We start from the raw sequence: 19,808 nt of genomic DNA on the forward strand, positions 1-19,808 counted from the left end.
ATTAGAACAAAAACAAGTGAACTACAGACAAGAGAAAAGATCAATGACACCAAAAGCTGGTTCTTTGAAAAGATAAACAAAAAAAATTAACCTTTAGCCAGATTCATCAAGAAAAAGAAAAGGCTCAAATCAATAAAACTAGAAATGAAAAAGAAGTTACAATGAACATCACAGAAATACAAAGGGTCAAAAGAGACTACTATAAGCAACTATATGCTAATAAAATGGAAAATCTAGAGAAATGGACAAATTCTTATAAAGGTACAATTTCCGAAGATCGAACCAGTTAGAAATAGAAAATATGAAGTGACCAATCACAAGTACTGAAATTGATTTGAAAACTCCCAACAAACAATTTTATCAGACATTTAAAGAAGAGTTAAGACCTATCCTTCTGAAACTATTCCAAAACAATGCTGAGGAAGGAACACTCCCAAAATCATTCTATGAGGCCACCTGCACCCTGATACCAAAACCAGACAAATATATCACAAAAAAAGAAAATGATAGGCCGATACCAAAACCAGACAAAGATATCACAAAAAAAGAAAATTACAAAGATATCACACAAAAAAAGAAAATTACAGCAGAAAATTACTGCTGAATACAGATGCAAAAATCCTCAACAAAATACTACCAAACCAAATGCAACAATGCACTAAAAGGATCATATACCATAATCAAGTGGGATTTATCCCAGTGATACAAGGATTTCCCCATATTCGCAAATCAGTGTTGTACACCATATCAACAAACTGAAGAATAAAAACCATATCATCTCAGTAGATGCAAAAAAGCTTTTGACAAAATTCAACATCCATTTATGATAAAAACAAAAACTCTCCAGAAAGTGGGCACAGAGGGAACACTGTTGTTGTTCAGTCACCCAGTTGAGTCCAACTCTTTGCAACCTCTATGGACTGTTCCCATAGAGGGAACATACCTCAACATAATAGAAGCCATATATGACAAACCTATGGCAAACATCATACTCAAGAGTGAAAAGCTGAAAGCATTCTGTCTAAAATCAGGTATAAGACAAGGATGTCCACCCTTGCCCCATTTTTCAACACAGTTTTAGAAGTCCTAGCAACAGTAATCAGAGAAGAAATAAAAGAAATCCAAATTAGAAAAGAAAGAAAGCTGTCAGTGTTTGCAGATGACATGATACTATACATAGAAAATCCTAAAGATGCTACTAGAAAACTACTAGTGCTCATCAGTGAATTCGGTAAAGTTGCAGGATGCAAAATTAATACACAAAAATCTGTTGCATTTCCATATGCTAACAATGAAAGGTCAAAAAGAGAAAGAGACAGTTCCAGTTACCACTGCAATGAAAAGAAGAAAACACCTAGGAACAAACCTATCTAAGGAGGCAAAAGACCTGTGCTCTGAAAATGGTAAGATGCTGATAAAGAAATTGAAGATGACAAAAATAGAAAGATATACCTTGTTTGTGGATTAGAAGAATCAATACTGTCAAAATGACTATACTACCCAAGGCAATATGCAGATTCAGTGATATTTCTATAAAATGTTATTTTTCACAAAACTGGAACAAAAAATCTTAAATCTGTATGGAAACACAAATAGCCGAAGCAATTTTGAGAAAAAAGAAAGGAGCTGGAAGAACCCAGTTCCCTGACTTCTGATTATACTACAAACCTACTGTCATCAAAACAGTACAGAACTGGCACAAAAACAGAAATAAATCAATAGAACAGGAAAGAAAGCCCAGAAATAAACTACACACCTATGGTCAATTAATCTACAACAAAAAAGGAAAAGCCATGCAGTGAAGAAAGGACAGTCCCTTCAATAAATGGTGCTGAGAAAATTGGACAGCTACATGGAAAACAATGAAATTAGAACATTCTTTGACACCACGCACAAAAATAAACTCAAAATGAATTAAAGACCTAAATATAAGTAAGGACATTATAAAACTCTTAGAGGAAAATATAGGCAGAACACTCTTTTGACATAAATTGCAACAACATCTTTTTCAAGCCATCTCCTAGAGTAATGGCAATAAAAACAAACCAATGGGACCTGATTAAACTCAAAAGCTTTCGTATAGCAAAAGAATGGGGGCGCGGGAGGGGACACACTGCACCCATGGCTGATTCATGTTGATGTTTGACAGAAAACAAACTTCTGTAAAGCAATTATCCTTCAATTAAAAATAAATTTTAAAAAAAGAATTGGGGCTTCCGGCACTAGTGGTAAAGAACTTGCCTGCCAATGCAGGAGACGTAAGAGATGAGGGTTCAGTCCCTGGGTTGAGAAGATCCCCTGGAGAAGGGCATGGCAACCCAGTCCAGGATTCTTGCCTGGAGAATCACATGGAGAGAGGAGCCTGGCGGGCTATGGTCCACAGGGTTGCAAAGAGTCGGACACGACTGAAGTGACTTAGCACACTCGCACAGCTAAGGAAACCATAAAGAAAATGAAAAGACAACCCACAGATGGGAGAAAATATTTGCAAACGATGTGACTAAAGGGATTAATCTCCAAAATTTACAAATAGTCCGTGTGGCTAAATATCAAAAAAACAATCCAATCAAAAAATGGGCAGAAGTCTCAACATTTCTCCAAGGATACAGATCGCCAAGAGGCACATGAAAAGATAATCAACATCAATAATTATTAAAGAAATGCAAATCAAAACTATAATGAGATATCACCTCACACCAGTCAAAATGGCCATTATAAAAAAAAATCTACAAGCAATAAATATTGGAGAGGGCCTGGAGAAAAGGGAACCCTCCTACACTGTTGGTGGCAATGTAAACTGATACAGCCACTATGAACACAAGTATGGAGGTTCCTTAAGAACTAAAAATAGAGCAATATCAAAAATGGAGCTAGAGTGGGATCCAGCTATCCCACTTCTGGGCATGTATCCAGAGAAAAACATGGTTTGAAAGGATACATGCACCGCAATGTTCACTGTAGCACTGTTCACAATAGCCAAGACATGAACACAGCCTAAATGTCCACAGATAGATGAACGGGAAAAGAAGTTGTGGTACATATATAAATGGACCTACTCAGTCATTAAAAGGAATGAAACGTCATTTGCAGTAACATGGATGGACCTAGAGATTATCATACTGAGTGAAGTAAGAGAAAGGGAGATAACATGCTATCATTTATATTTGAAATCTTAAAAAAATGATACAGATGAACTTATTTACAAAACAGAAACAGACTCAGACTTAGAGAACAAACTATGGTTACCAGAGGATGGGCAGGAGGGAGGGGTAGATTGTGAATCTGGAACTAACATGTACATACTCCTATATTTAAATAGATAACCAACAGGGACCTACTGCACAGGGAACTCTGCTCAATACACTGTAATAGCCTAAACGGGTAAAAAAACAATGGATACAGTTATGTTTATGCATAACTGAACTACTTTGCTGTACATCTGAAACTAACAACATTGTTAATCAAATATACTCCAACATAAAATAAATATTTTTAAGTACAATTTTTCCAAGTTCTTTTGTTTCAAAATCAGATCATTTTACCATAAAACATTATGAAAATGGAAAATGACAAGAACATCTAAGAACTGGTTTGTAATCTTGTCTTTGGAATTATTTTCCCAGTGGCATAAAGGCACTAAGTAGCTATGAAGAGAATCTACTCAGTGAGTCCTTATGCATATTAAACAACAGCTGGCACTCATCATCAGGCATGATGTTCACAAGGACACAAGCCTCCATACTCCCTGGTGGAAAACAAAATATCAAGAAGACACAGTGGTCTCAAAACCCAGTAACAGGCCTAAACCCATCATATGTTCTAAATACTGATCTCTCTGAAACAAATTCCCTCTTAGATACATGATTTAAAATTGTTCCATGTTGCTTATTATCAGAAACCCTATGAAATCTTAAAATTTAAAGTATTGTGCCAAGAGATTAGGTATATTACTCACATATTACTGATTGTTAGGATATTATGGCAGCATACATACTTCCTAAGAAGAAAATCAGACAGGAGAAAGGGAAGAGAAGGGGAAGCAAGAATGAGAAAGGGAAGGAAGCATGGGAAGGTGAAGACTGCTGAACTCCACAACACTTAAACCAAAAGGATGTTAATTTCTACAAATTTACATAACAGAATATGATACCCACACAGTGATTTGGTCATTAAAGCAAACATTTGTTTACAAGAAAACAATAATACGTATTCAACAATCACAATAAGAACAGAAAAAACTGATTTCCAAGGAGAAAGGAACACTATCAGAAAGACCTACACCAATAATACTGGTTTTTCCTTCTTTTACCATGTTTCTTGGACAGTATACAACATTCTGAAATATAAATATATACAAGAAATTGCAATAAGTTTTAGAGAATAATAGTTACTATATTTATTTTACATGTCACAAATAACAAATAATCCTACAAAACCCTGTTACTTCTATAAAAAGATTTCTAAATGATTATCTCTCATGGTTGACTATTCATGAAGTCATATCCAGAGTAGTCATGAACAGTAAATGTCAAATTTACATTCTTCTCTATCAATAAACATATATATTTTTTTGTATAAAAATGACATGAACATATTATTCTTTCCTAAGAAATAAAAACTACTGGTCCATGTTTAGGTTTACTAATAGAGCTTAACTATTTTCTTTTCCTCCTGCATACAGCAAGACTCCAACTAGGCAAGCAGCTCATTTGTTTTTATTTCAAAAATACTACGGAAATTGGGCTAACAGAAGTCTCAAGATAAAGAAAAATGAAATGTTTGCACATCAATAATGTAGATATATGTTCACTATATTCCAACTTACCTAATACACTGACAAAGGCATCAAAAAGGTGAAATGTAAGTAGAGGCTCTTTCAAGTGACCATAGTAATCAGCTATAGTTTTAAAGACATCTTTTTCAAATCCTAAATACATAGGCTGCTTCAAATCTGAACAATTAGGCCCTGTTAAAAAAAGAAAGAAAAACATTAGTAAGGCAATCACCTGCTAGTATTGATATTAGTCTCTGTGCATATATGTGGTATGTACAGATATGCAAAATCAGAAGTTTTCAAGGGGAAAATTGATATCATACATTTTACTTATATAAATATGCTTTATGTCTAAATTGAAGTCTATTATAAAACAATGAGGAAAACACTGGCTTACTTCCATTTTCAAAAAAAACCCCAACTCTTATGACTTTCTGAAATGTATTTTTATTAAATGCAAACAGTGATAATTTTCTTTGAAACATGTAATATTTGCCTAGTCTAATATGGTAACTACCTCACATATGTAACAGATAATCTATAAAGCAATTTTTAAAGTTTTTAATTATTTTATCATTGCTATATTATAAAGTTCTAGAATTAGAGTTGAGTGAAATAAACAATTTCTACCTCTAAACAATTTTAGACTAATAAGAATGTATACTCTTTTTTCTGAAGATATTCTGAAAAGGAGATTTTACATTGTGTTTTAAATTCATTCTGATTATAAAATTCTCCATTTGATCACCATCAAAAGATAATGTGTCATGAAAAGATGCTCAACATCACTCATTATCAGAGAAATGCAAATCAAAACCACAATGAGGTACCATTTCATGCCAGTCAGGATGGCTGCTATCCAAAAGTCTACAAGCAATAAATGCTGGAGAGGGTGTGGAGAAAAGGGAACCCTCTTACACTGTTGGTGGGAATGCAAACTAGTACAGCCACTATGGAAAACAGTGTGGAGATTTCTTAAAAAACTGGAAATAGAACTGCCATATGACCCAGCAATCCCACTTCTGGGCATACACACTGAGGAAACCAGACCTGAAAGAGACACGTGCACCCCAATGTTCATCACAGCACTGTTTATCATAGCCAGGACATGGAAGCAACCTAGATGCCCATCAGCAGACGAATGGATAAGAAAGTTGTGGTACATATACACCATGGAATATTACTCAGCCATTAAAAAGAATTCATTTGAATCAGTTCTAATGAGATGGATGAAACTGGAGCCCATTATACAGAGCGAAGTAAGCCAGAAAGATAAAGACCATTACAGTATACTAACACATATATATGGAATTTAGAAAGATGGTAACAATAACCCTATATGCAAAACAGAAAAAGAGACACAGATGTATAGAACAGACTTGTGGACTCTGTGGGAGAAGGCGAGGGAGGGATGTTTCAAGAGAACAGCATCGAAACATGTATATTATCTAGGGTGAAACAGATCACCAGCCCAGGTTGGATGCTTGAGACAAGTGCTCGGACCTAGTGCACTGGGAAGACCCAGAGGGATCGGGTGGAGAGGGAGGTGGGAGGGGGGATCGGGATGGGGAATACATGTATATCCATGGCTGATTCATGTCAATGTATGACAAAAACCACTACAATATTACAAAGTAATTAGCCTCCAACTAATAAAAAAAATAAAAATAAAAATAAAAAAAGAAAGCAGAGTGAGCAAGCAAGACAGTACTATGGGACAAGGGTGAAGATGAAAACAAGAACCAATAACACAGCAGCCTGTGCTCCATCATAAAGAGATAGAGTGTATTCTTGGTAACACTGGGAAACTTCTGATGAATTTGTAGCAGTCCAGTGACATGAGGTGTGCTTTAACTGACTGCCACAGTTAGAATAGAGGAGAGTTAGAGCAGAATATAGAGAACAAAGTAGCAACTGAAGCAATTTAGCACAGTGTTTCAAAGAAAGGTGAGGCAACTTGGGGTAGTCCCACAAAAACTGATACCTCAAAAGATCTGAAACTAGAGTATATCAAAGCCATGTTTATACCTGGAGCACCTGGATCTAGCCAACTAGAGAGTGCTACACAGAGAGTTTTCTTTCTTAACCTTCTGGCAAAGAGCTGGTTTGCAAGGAGGAAATGTCATTATTCTGGGGAATGTATTCAACTACAGGTCCTGCTTGGCTTGTAAAGTTGTCATTTTGAGTCTGGTTCTATATTTGTTGCTGAAATAAATACAGGAGCAATAAATCTATGTGCTGAGAAAAAAAAAAAGATAATGTGTATTAAAAAAAATTTTTTTAATGTTAAAGCTGCTCAAACAGAGACCGTGGAAAACTAGATAAAGTGGCCTCTAAGTTCCTATTCAATTTTTTGATCTAAGTGTCTAGGTTTTATTTACCCAATGCTTTTGAGTGAATAGTGGCATTTAATGAATTTTTAATAAACAAAATTATAATAGAAAATAATAGCAAAGCAGAATCAAACTGATGTTTTCTGCTAAAAAGAAGTTTAAATATAAAAGATAATCTATCAAGCAAAACCATATTGCAAATAACTCTAAGAAACTTGGAACAACCAAGAAACCAAGAAGCTTGGAATAAGTGAAGCAAAGATCCCCTTATATCAGGGACCAAAGAGGAACAAGAAACGCTTAGCTCTCTATGGTGAAAGTAAAAGTGTCAGCTGCTCAGTAGTGTCTGACTCTTCGTGACCCCATGGACCACAGCCTGCCAGGCTCCTCTGTCCAGGGAATTCTTCAGGCAAGAACACTGGAGTGGGTTGCCATTCCCTTCTCCAGGGGATCTTCTCTACCCAGGGATGGAACCCAGGTCTCCTGCACTGCAGGTGGGTTTTTACCATGTGAGCCATCAGAGAAGCCCCAAGCTCTCTAACGAGCTGGCAGCAAAGGTCCACAACAATCCATACGCAGATGGAAGGATTTACATCTCCAAGTAGAGAGAGCAACTGGATCTGCAAATGCCTGAGGGAAACGGCAAGTGGTCCATTGCCATTGTGGTTGGCCAGCACTGTCTATTTCCATCACAGCATGGAAGAAAGTGATGTTGATTACATTCGTCAGTTCTGAGCCAGCAGAACGTAAGACTTAACAACTGTACCCGAACAGATGTCTATCCTCAGGACAGCAGAAGAAGCCAGTAAAAATTGAAAGGAAATCCTTCCTACAGAATCACTGTAACTAATGAGAAAGGATCAAACAAAAAAGAACAGTTAAGGATTCTCGGCCTTCACATCTCCAAGCCATTAAGACACTGTGAAAACAGCTTTTTGTCAGTCTCCTTAAAAAGTCTCTTACCTGTTAATGTTCTATATGCTGCTTATAAAAACTTGGACTAAGATAATGAAAATTATTAAATGTGTGGCACCTCATTAACCTAGTGGCAAACATAGCCATTTTTACTTGCTTCCTCCTCTGAAATATCCCAAGCTTAGTCAGCTGAAATAGCATGACATGTCTTAGCAAGCACTACACATCACCTTGAACTATTTATTCCCTCTAAGGATAAGTATGCAGTTCATTCTAAGTAGCTGTATCTCTTACAGAACACTTTATCATTCTTGACAAAAATATGCAAAAACAAGCCAAGAAAAAGTTTTCTTTCAAATGCCAGTACATGGCAAGCCCATGAGAGAAGACTAAATTCAAAGATTTGTTTTTCTATCATGTTGAATTTCAGAATATATTTTTAAATCCAGTTTTTATAAATGTTATTCCTGAAAGACTTTGGAAAAAGAACTGTTTACATCAACTCTTATTGAATTCTTGCAATCTACATGCACAAGGAAGAAAAACAGCTAACCTGGTTTTTCATTATTTATTTAACATCAGTCCCTCACCTATGGTCAACCATGACAGCACCAAGGTCTGCAACAGATCGCCCCCAAGGAAGAGATGAGCAGTGAAACTACAGAGTAAAGGCATGAGGCCTCCGAAAGTCTCATATCCTTCCTGTTCCCTACTAGGCAACAATAATGGAAACCCAGATTCAGTAAGGATAAGGATAAGCAACAGACTATGACTTTGACAGACTCATAGTAAATTCAGGAGATGGGGGATGAGAATTTGGAAAAATCAGTAATTTTATAAAATTATTCAAAAGGCTGACCTTGCTCTTTGGCTACCTTTTTTTCTTTGAGACAAAAGCAAGCATCTTAATGGATGTGCCAACCATTTCTCAAGTATTGCACTTGATATATGTAAGATGGGTCCCCATTCCCAAGAATTTCCTCCTAACCTAACACTACCTCACACATGTGGAGAACATGACTAAGTCAATCCTCCTATCTTTTCTCTCCACTGGTAATCTCAATTAGTCTGACTTTTCTGCAGAAGTTTCATGGATTATATATAAATCTCTCTTGAGGGGAAATTACACTCTTCATTACATTTTGATCACCACTGAGAATTCAACATCATAACTACACCTTAATATATACTTTACAACATATTATAGCTTAGATTTGTTATACTGGCTTCCTCTTTTCACTCCCAGTTGACCAACTTTCAAGATCCTTAGTTTTCCAAAAAGTCATACACAGGTCATTTAACCCATTCATAGTTTCTATTTTGTCTTTGCTAACTCTGGCCAAACATATAATTTAGATTAATTTCTTTAAAATGATTGAGCGAAAATAAAAAGCATTCCTCCAAACTAAAACCACAGGACTCTACATCTCAGATGTTCTAAAACATGAACTAAAACCCAATGAAAATCTTAAGAAACTCAGAGAACTTTGGTCTTCACACAAACTAACACTGTTATTCATATTCAGGATGATAGCATATCATCATTTTTATATCATCACTAAGATCACCCACAGTGAGTTGAACAGTTACTTTAGTTTCACTCTATAATCAAACAAAACTAATCTGTGAAATTAATAATTCAGGGCCTACTAATTTAATAATTTATACAGCAATCTCTATACATGCTAGCCTTACTCAAAAGGGAGGAAAGAAACTACCTCTCTGAGGTGATCTTTAAGACTCTAAAGACTTTATAGACGAAATATCACCATTACCACTCAGCTAAGATAACTAGAATTCTTATTACAATCACTTGTTTGGTGTAAGCCATTAACCATTAGAATCCCTTCTTTGAGTTAAGACTTCTAGGAATTCCAGAGAAACAGTTGTGTTAGTGAAATACTCTAATAACTCATTTCTTCACAGTGCCCAAGATATTCTATGAAGAAGACTTCATATGCCTATGAAAAACTTCAGAGGGATCGCCTTGTCCAGGCCCCTCATCTGATAGCCAAATTACTGAAACAGTCTTTCTTGTTTCTCTATATACAGGTTCTTCTCCTTCCAAACTATGCAGCACACTAATTAGATTTGTCTTCTAAAACATTTCTCTTCAACTTAAACCACTGCCCTATAAAAAGTCAACGGGAAACAGAATCTGCTGAGTAAACTAATGATGTAAATATAAGGCATACTTAGGAATACATGCTTTAGAAATAAACTGCTGACAGGCACTTATCTATTACAATATTGTTTTCAATATTACTAATTATTTTTTTCTGTGATGAAGGATTCAAAAGAAGCAGTGTGGATGCTATTTGCAGTGCGATTTTACCCACAAGAAAACAGAAGTACAAAAATCCCTTTTAAAATGCTCTATAACTCAACCCCTTCACTAAGTCACAAATAGAAAGCCCAGAGATAAATCCATGTACCTATGGACACTTACCTTTGACAAAGGAGGCAAGAATACACAATGGAAAAAAGACAACCTCTTTAACAAGTGGTGCTGGGAAAACTGGTCAACCACTTGTAAAAGAATGAAACTAGAACACTTTCTAACACCATACACAAAAATAAACTCAAATGGATTGAAGATCTAAATGTAAGACCAGAAACTATAAAACTCCCAGAGGAGAACATAGGCAAAACACTCTCCGACATAAATCACAGCAGGATCCTCTATGACCCACCTCCCAGAATACTGGAAATAAAAGCAAAAATAAACAAATGGGACCTAATGAAACTTAAAAGCTTTTGCACAACAAAGGAAACTATAAGCAAGGTGAAAAGACAGCCCTCAGAATGGGAGAAAATAATAGCAAACAAAGCAACAAAGGATTAATCTCAAAAATATACAAGCAACTCCTCCAGCTCAATTCCAGAAAAATAAACGACCCAATCAAAAAATGGGCCAAAGAACTAAACAGACATTTCTCCAAAGAAGACATACAGATGGCTAACAAACACATGAAAAGATTCTCAACATCACTCATTATCAGAGGAATGCAAATCAAAACCACAATAAGGTACCATTACACGCCAGTCAGAATGGCTGCTATCCAAGAGTCTTCAAGCAATAAATGCTGGAGAGGGTGTGGAGAAAAGGGAACCCTCTTACACTGTTGGTGGGAATGCAAACTACTACAGCCACTATGGAGAACAGTGTGGAGATTCCTTAAAAAACTGGAAATAGAACTGCCATATCACCCAGCAATCCTACTCCTGGGCATACACACCAAGAAACCAGATCTGAAAAAGACACATGCACCCCAATGTTCATCGCAGCACTGTTTATAATAGCCAGGACATGGAAGCAACCTAGATGCCCATCAGCAGATGAATGAATAAGGAAGCTACGGTACATATACACAATGGAATATTACTCAGCCATTAAAAAGAATTCATTTGAATCAGTTCTAATGAGATGGATGAAACTGGAGCCCATTATACAGAGTGAAGTAAGCCAGAAAGATAAAGACCAATACAGTATACTAACAGATATATATGGAACTTAAAAAGATTGTAACGATAACCTTATATGCAAAACAGAAAAAGAGACACAGATGTACAGAACAGACTTTTGGACTCTATGGGAGAAGGCGAGGGTTCTGAGAGAATAGCACTGAAACAAGTATACTATCAAGGGTGAAACAGATCACTAGTCCAGGTTGGATGCATGAAACAAGTGCTCAGGGCTGGTGCACTGGGAAGACCCAGAGGGATGGGATGGGGAAGGAGGCAGGAGGGGGGATCGGGATGGGGAACACATGTAAATCCATGGCTGATTCATGTCAATGTATGGCAAAAACCACTACAATATTATAAAGTAATTAGCCTCCAACTAATAAAAATAAATGAAAAAATAAAATAAAATGCTCTATAACTCAGCCCTTTCACTAAGTCACAAATTTATCACTGAAAGCACAGGAATCCCCAGTTAACTGCCAGTCTCACAGGTGTCAAATCAATCTTCAGGCCATTGAGCAAAAATATTTTGTAATTCAGGGCACTAATTTTTAGTACTCACAATTTGCCAAACACTTCATAGCTGACAGTACCCAATGAGGAAGTTCTTCTGCAGAAAAAGGGAAATAAAAAGATACTTTATTCAATTACATATAACTCAAAGTATTATATACATAGTTGGTATCATAAGAATGATACTTGCCCCAAGTAATATGAAACACATTGGGCTAATCACAAATCACTTACTTATGTATCAGAACACTGAAAAGATAAAAATGTTTCCTTAGCAGCAATGTTACAACTCATTCTTATATAAACCATAACTGTAAATTTTTCTCAAGACAAGATGTACTTGTAAAGCTTTAGGGAAAAGAAGAAATTTGATACTTTGTTCCAAAGAAATAAATCAATTATACTAAGAATTATACAAAAAGAAGAAAAACAGAAAAAGCAAAAGTATGAATCATCAAATGCATTTATGAAACCAGTTCACCAAATATCTTTAAAAAAAAAAAAAGGTGAATTCTGTTATGTCCAATGTTCAATCACTTTACAAGCTTCAATTTTCAAAATGTCTTAAGGCAAGAAAGTGCCACTGACATATCAGTACAGGTTATCAGTATTAGGACAGCCTTAAAATAATAATGGTTAGCAATGCTACAAAAACCCCAGCTAAGCTTTTCGGTACTGGGTCTCTTCCCTGGCCCTGCCACAGACATCTGATGGACCAGCACTCACGCTTGTCCTTGACACCTTCTCCACTGTCTGTGAAATTGCAAAGACACTGGTTGACTTGTGTTAGAGCTAATGAACCTGAGGCTTGTGAAATGCTTTCTTCTTTCTCAAGCACGTACTTAATAAAACAAAACTGATCATCCAGCTGTAGCTGGAAGTATTCATGTCTGCTGTACTCAGGAGAATGCAGAAGGATTTTAAATGTATTTCAAAGGCAAAAGCCCTCTCATTCTATGTAACTTAGGTTTATACATTGTTATTAACCTGACAATTCAAGAAGTCACAAAGCTATTTATTTCTGTTTCCTAACATTCTCCATTCCTGATACATGGGCTTTAAAGGAAAATTGTTTCAGGTTTCAAAGACACATTCTGCTCCTGTCAAGAAACATGGCCTAGAAAAACCTCTTCCCTTCTCACTGCTCAGGCTCCTTCTAGGCCAGCTTTGCTTGCTGCCCAGGAGTCTCCAGCGCTTCATTTAATATTAATTTATAAAAACCCGAAAGTATTATACCATCTTCCCACATCCAAAGGTCATTTTAGCTCCAGCTGATTCCTAGGATCAAGAGTTTGAAGTAAAAGAAGCAGCAATCAAAGAGTGCATCCAATGTGGATCCATCCCTTATTCAGGGGAAGGAAAATTTTAAATCAGTTTGAGGACTCTGGCTCACTACAGTTACAAGCACTGTATTTTTCTTAGTCAAAAATCAGGACAGGGAGTTGCTAAATGCTCATTTTCCCCAATTTGTAAACTGGCTTGGAGTAAAAAGGTATAAAAAAATTAAAGCACCTTCAACATCTAAAAAGCTACCTTTGTAAAAAAGGGGAAAAATTATATAAACCAAGACTATCCCTGAAAATCTGACACAAAGACACCATAATGAAAAGCTCAATGAGAGCTCTGAAAATCAGTCAGGCCCCTGGACCCACCTAAAAGTTGACTCAAAGAATCTGTTAGGCATTAAACTTACTTCTCAGGGATTTCCTGGGGATGATAAAGAACCACTTTATACTACCATGTGGCTACCAGTGAACTAGCCTCTAGATGGATGTGGCTCAGGCCTTCACTCCTGGGTATTCATCTTCCAATGACATTTCCCGAATATAAACAATTAGTATAAAGGTCTTTGGAAGTAAGCTAAAGCTTTAAAGAATGAGGGGGTAAACTTATGTAGGGTTTAGGGAAAGGTCAAATAGAAGCAGATGGACTGTACAGTCAATGCACTCGGTCAACTGAGAACAAAATGGCTTTTATGCACTTACTTGACCTGTCATCAAGGATAACAACTCCTTGCTTGCTCACACTGTATACATTATGGATGATGAACTTGGAGTTGACAAGTGTAATGTCTAAAACCTCTTCTAAGGAATCCAGGCCAAGGATTTTCTGTAAACTAAAAAGATAAGCCATTATATTAATTACTTCTTAAAAATCATCTGCCCAAGACCCAGCACTATAAAAGATCTTTAAAATGTGCTGTTTTCATGTGTTTTACCTGATTTTTATGGGGCAAAAAGGCCAGACACTGAGTATATAAAACAAACTTTAAAAAGACCCTTTTGTCATTAATGTAGTACTTCACTAACTTAAAAGCATAACACACTGAATGTCAAGAAAATTATTTTTAAATTAAATACCATAATAATAAAAACTATCTTAACCAATGATAAGAAACTGTTACGAGTATATCTTTATAAACTTTCTTTTAGAAAACCTGTTATGACATTGTTAACTTTAGTTATCTACCGTTTATCATATATCTAGAAGCCCAAATTTTCCATTATATATTTCATTAAGCTTAAGATTTCAATGTAACTAGAAACTTTAAAAACTTTACAACACTAATTATTAGAGAAATCCAAATCAAAACAAGTCACCACCTCACACTAGTCAGAATGGCCAACATCAAAAAGTCTACAAATAATAAACGCTATGGAGGGTGTGGAGAAAAGGGAACCGTCCTCTACTGTAAATGGGAATGTAAATTAGTGCAGTCACTATGGAAAACAGTGTGGAAGTTCCTTAAAAAACTGAAAATAGAGTTACCACATGATCCAGCAATCCCACTCCTGGGCTTATATCCAGAAAAGATGAAAACTCTAGTTCAAAAAGATATATGCACTCCAAGGTTCACTGCAGCAATATTTACATAACCTAAGTGTCCATCGACACATGAGCAGATAAAGATGTGATACATATACACAATGGAATATTACTCAGCCATAAGAAAGAATAAAATATAGACATTTGCAGCAACGTGGATAGACCTATAGACTACCACACTAACAGAAGTGAGTGAGGAGAAAAATAAATATTACATGATACCACTTACATGTGGAATCTAAAAAAATAATACAAATCAACTTATTTATAAAATACAAATAGACTCACAGACATAGAAACAAACTTATGGTTACCAAAGGATAAAGATAATTTCAAGAAAATCAGAGACACCAAGGGAACACTTCATGCCAAAATGGGCTCAATGAAGGACAGAAATGGCAGGGACCGAACAGAAGCAGAAGATATTAAGAAGAGGTGGCAAGAATACACAGAAGAACTATACAAAAAAGATCTTCAAGACCCAGACAATCATGATGGTGTGATCACTCACACTCACCTAGAGCCATACATCCTGGAATGTGAAGTCAAGTGGGCCTTAGAAAGCATTACTACGAACAAAGCTAGTGGAGGTGATGGAATTCCAGTTGAGCTATTTCAAATCCTGAAAGATGATGCTGTGAAAGTGCTGCACTCAGTATGTCAGCAAATTTGGAAAACTCAGCCATGGCCACAGGACTGGAAAAGGTCAGTTTTCATTTCAGTCCCAAAGAAAGGCAATGCCAAAGAATGCTCAAACTACCGCACAACTGTACTCATCTCACATGCTAGTAAAGTAATGCTCAAAATTCTCCAATCCAGGCTTCAGCAATATGTGAACTGTGAACTTCCAGATGTTCAAGCTGGTTTTAGAAAAGGCAGACGAACCAGAGATCAAATTGCCAACATCCGCTGGATCATAGAAAAAGCAAGAGAGTTTCAGAAAAACATCTATTTCTGCTTTATTGACTATGCCAAAGCCTTTGTGTGGATCACAATAAACTGTGGAAAATTCTGAAGGAGATGGGAAACCAGACCACCTGACCTGCCTCTTGAGAAACCTATATGCAGGTCAGGAAGCAACAGTTAGAACTGGACATGGAACAACAGACTGGTCCCAAATAGGAAAAGGAATATGTGAAGGCTGTATGTTGTCACCCTGTTTATTTAACTTATACGCAGAGCACATCATGAAAAACGCTGGGCTGGAGGAAGCACAAGCTGGAATCAAGACTGCCGGGAGAAATATCAATAACCTCAGATATGCAGATGACACCACTCTTATGGTAGAAAGTGAAGAACTAAAGAGCCTCTTGATGAAAGTGAAAGAAGAGAGTGAAAGAGTTGGCTTAAAGCTCAACATTCAGAAAACTAAGATCATGGCATCTGGTCCCATCACTTCATGGCAAGTAGGTGGGGAAACAGTGGAAACAGTGGCTGACTTTATTTTGGGGGGCTCCAAAATCACTGCAGATGGTGATTGCAGCCATGAAATTAAAAGATGCTTACTCCTTGGAAGGAAAGTTATGACCAACCTAGACAGCATATTAAAAAGCAGAGACATTACTTTGTCAACAAAGGTTCATCTAGTCAAGGCTATGGTTTTTCCAGTAGTCATGTGTGGATGTGAGAGTTGGACTAAAAAGAAAGCTGAGCACCAAAGAATTTATGCTTTTGAACTGTGGTGTTGGAGAAGACTCTTGAGAGTCCCTTGGACTGCAAGGAGATCCAACCAGTCCATCCTAAAGGAGATCAGCCCTGGGTGTTCATTGGAAGGACTGATGTTGAAGCTGAAACTCCAGTACTTTGGCCACCTAATGCGAAGAGCTGACTCATTGGAGAAGACTCTGATGCTGGGAAAGATTGAAGGCAGGAGGAGAAGGGGATGACAGAGGATGATGGTTGGATGGCATCACTGACTCAATGGACATGGGTTTGGGTAGACTCCAGCAGTTGGTGATAGACAGGAAGGCCTGGCCTGCTGCAGTTCATGGGGTCACTAACAGTCGGACACGACTGAGCGACTGAACTGAACTGTAAGGATAAAGGCCAGGAGGAGGGATAAATTAGGAGTATGGGATTAACAGACATGTACCACTATAAGCAATATAGATAAACAACAAGGATTTACTGTAAAGCAGAGTATATTGAACTATATTCAATATCTTGTACTAACCTATAATGGAAAAGAATCTGAAGTTGTACACCTGAAACTAACACAATATTATAAATCAACTAGAGTTAAATTTTTAAAAATAAAAATATTTAACCAGTAGATATTTCTGGGTTGTGGGCAAAAGACAAAAAAAAAACTTCTAAAGTTCTATTCTTAATTAGTATAAATGATAACAGAAAATTCCCTGAATTCAGTAAAAGTCTGCTTGCTAAGCAGGATAGGTGCAAATAATGCACTCAAAAGTTGAGATTTTTATACACAGTTTCAGAAAATTAAGTATACAGAGTAGCAGAGAAGCAAAACAAACAAACAAAAAAAACAATATTAAAGATCTCATTAATATCAAATGCACATACTATGATAATGTCATAGACTTCCAGATCTCTTCTACATTGGCCTCTGTCAGCTGTCTGCGGTGTACAAGACGGCAAGCCGGCACCTCTCCAATAGCAATACTGTGACGCTTGTACCACATCTCAGAATTCTAATTGGGGGTGAGGGAGTGGAAAAAGAAAGAGAGAACAAATATTTCAGTAGACAGTGGTATGATTTTATGAAAAATTTCTTTGATTTGGTTATTTTTAAACTTGATTTAAATAATCATTTTGAATATAAACTAACTTTCTTTGCATGGACTACAGGGTAATAAAGTATAACTCTTAAAGATCAGATCATATCATAAATGAATAGTCAAGAATTGGCAAAGAGCTATAGCAGTAAGCATGACATGAGCTATTTTCTCCTGTGGGAGTGCCAACTAATCAGTGAAGTAGCAGTGATAAAACTTCATTAATTAAAAATTAACTTGAGGAATATCAATCCAAATTCACACACTATTCAAATCAAGTGACTGCCTACAATAACATTAAAGCCTATTACCTTCAAGAACTTTTAAAAAATAAATAAATAAATAAGAAAAAATCAAGTAAGTACAATGTTAGATAGCAGTCCCGAGATCTTAGACATCTGAAGAAGGAAAACAAGAGCTCTACAAGGACATCTGGAGATAACCAGGAAGAAAAACTAAAGCCCAAAGAGGTGAAGTAATTTGCTCAAACTCACACTGCTTTAACGCTTCAATATTCTTAGCATCTCCCTTCTCACATTTAGGCTACTAGACAGAAGTCTTAAACTCCCTTTTGGTAATCACAGAGAGGAACTTTTGAACTTTTAAAGGCAAAACATATAAGAAGTCATCTACAAAGTGCTTTTATTATAAAAGGTTTTTGCAGAAGTGTCATTATAGAAAAATCTTAATTGGAAAAAATGAGCTGTAAAGTTGTTCTTTGATACGGTTTTGGGGTTTGTTTTTGAGAATTTCTAAATTGCAAAAGAAACTTGAAGATCATGTGGATTTGTACTTTTTTTTAAACCATCTAAATTAGGTGTTCTCTTTTGACAGTAGGAGTGTCAGTTGTTGCATTTGCCTAGCCAATTCACTTCCAAAAGTTATCTTAAACAAATATTCAATTATTTATCTGTAAAGATAACTGCTAATTAAATTGTTTACACATAGAACGAAAAAGTTGAAAACATGGTATAAAACATATCTAACCGTGAAGGACTGGATAAACTATAGTACTTTACAGACAAGATGCAGATATTAAAAATGATACTGAATGTTTAATAACATTAAAAAATGGACACAATATACTGTTCTAAGTGTAGAAATAGGCAACCAACACAGAACAGCATGACCTCATTACAGTGTTAAAAACATGCATAGCAGTGGGAGCTCAACATGTCTATGTGCCACCCCAGATAGATAGACATCCTTGTTGGGCAGGACAGGTGTGCCCCCACAGCAGGGCATGGTGCCCCACAGCCTGCCCTAGGGTGTCATGTCCCCCCGACCCCCACAAAGCCTCATGACCAAGCAGAATTTCATGCTGATGAAGCAGCAGGCCATGGGGGGTAAGGTCTACAGCCAGCCCCCCGACATGCACTCCCCACAGGGCTCCCTCCTGGGCCTTCTGCCCCAGCAGAACCTCATGATTTCCCACCACCTGCGACAGCACAGTATGTTTCTGGACAACCAGATGGGCTACATCCCGGCTCCGGGTGGCATGGCCAACCTGCCACTCTAGCGGGCCCTGTGAGGGGCTGGAGCTGGGGCCATATTGCAAATATGACAACCTTTAAAAAAAATGCATGGGAAAAAAATAAGAGTTAATATTAATTCTCTCTGGATGATACTATGAGTAATTTTTTTCTTTTGTCTCTATCTATGAACAACTCTATTATTAATGGCAATAGCAATTAAGTTTTCCAAAGCCTGTGTGTCAGGCACCCTTATAAACACACTATAGATATGAAATCACTTGAGTGTCATGACCATCTTACCCAGGGGAGTGTTATCATCCCACTATCACCAAAAAGAAAACTCAGACACAGACACAGTAAATGAAACAGAGAAACAAGCTTGCACAGCTAATAAATGAAGAACCAAGATTCAAACCTGGCACTGTCTCCAGAGCTCACTCTCCACCTGCTGCCTGTCAGCAAACACAACAAATTGTTTTATTTGCTGCACTTCATTTTATTTTATATAATGGCTAAGCAAGAGAGGACAGGACAGAACAAAAACAAAACCAATAAGAAAAGTGGGGGGAAAAAAAAAAAGAAAAGTGGAGGCAGAGATAGAAAGAGGGAAAGTAAGATAAAAAAAGGAAGACGAACTCAAGTGCTTTAAGAAAGATGGACTGTTTCTCTATTGACTACTAACATCTTCAATCTAACAACTGCATTGAGGCCCAACTGAGAAAACAGATCCTAGTCTGCCATTTTTTCCCTGGACAGTTCCCAA

At 36.7% G+C, this 19,808-nt stretch overlaps 1 protein-coding gene across 1 annotated transcript in view; it reads right to left on the bottom strand.

The window, feature by feature from the left end:
- The window catches only part of DEPDC1B (DEP domain containing 1B), a 104,326-nt gene that overhangs the window by 37,764 nt on the left and 46,754 nt on the right, over positions 1–19,808 (bottom strand). Inside the window, exons 4-7 of the mRNA XM_020907875.2 lie at positions 17,359–17,486; positions 13,989–14,119; positions 12,053–12,100; positions 4,826–4,966 (exon numbers count right to left, since the gene is read on the bottom strand). Of these exons, the coding sequence (XP_020763534.1) occupies positions 4,826–4,966; positions 12,053–12,100; positions 13,989–14,119; positions 17,359–17,486 (448 nt within the window). The remainder of the gene's footprint in view (positions 1–4,825; positions 4,967–12,052; positions 12,101–13,988; positions 14,120–17,358; positions 17,487–19,808) is intronic.

Source organism: Odocoileus virginianus, chromosome 14 (genome assembly GCF_023699985.2).
Source record: "Odocoileus virginianus isolate 20LAN1187 ecotype Illinois chromosome 14, Ovbor_1.2, whole genome shotgun sequence".
NCBI classification, from domain to species: Eukaryota; Metazoa; Chordata; class Mammalia; order Artiodactyla; family Cervidae; genus Odocoileus; species Odocoileus virginianus.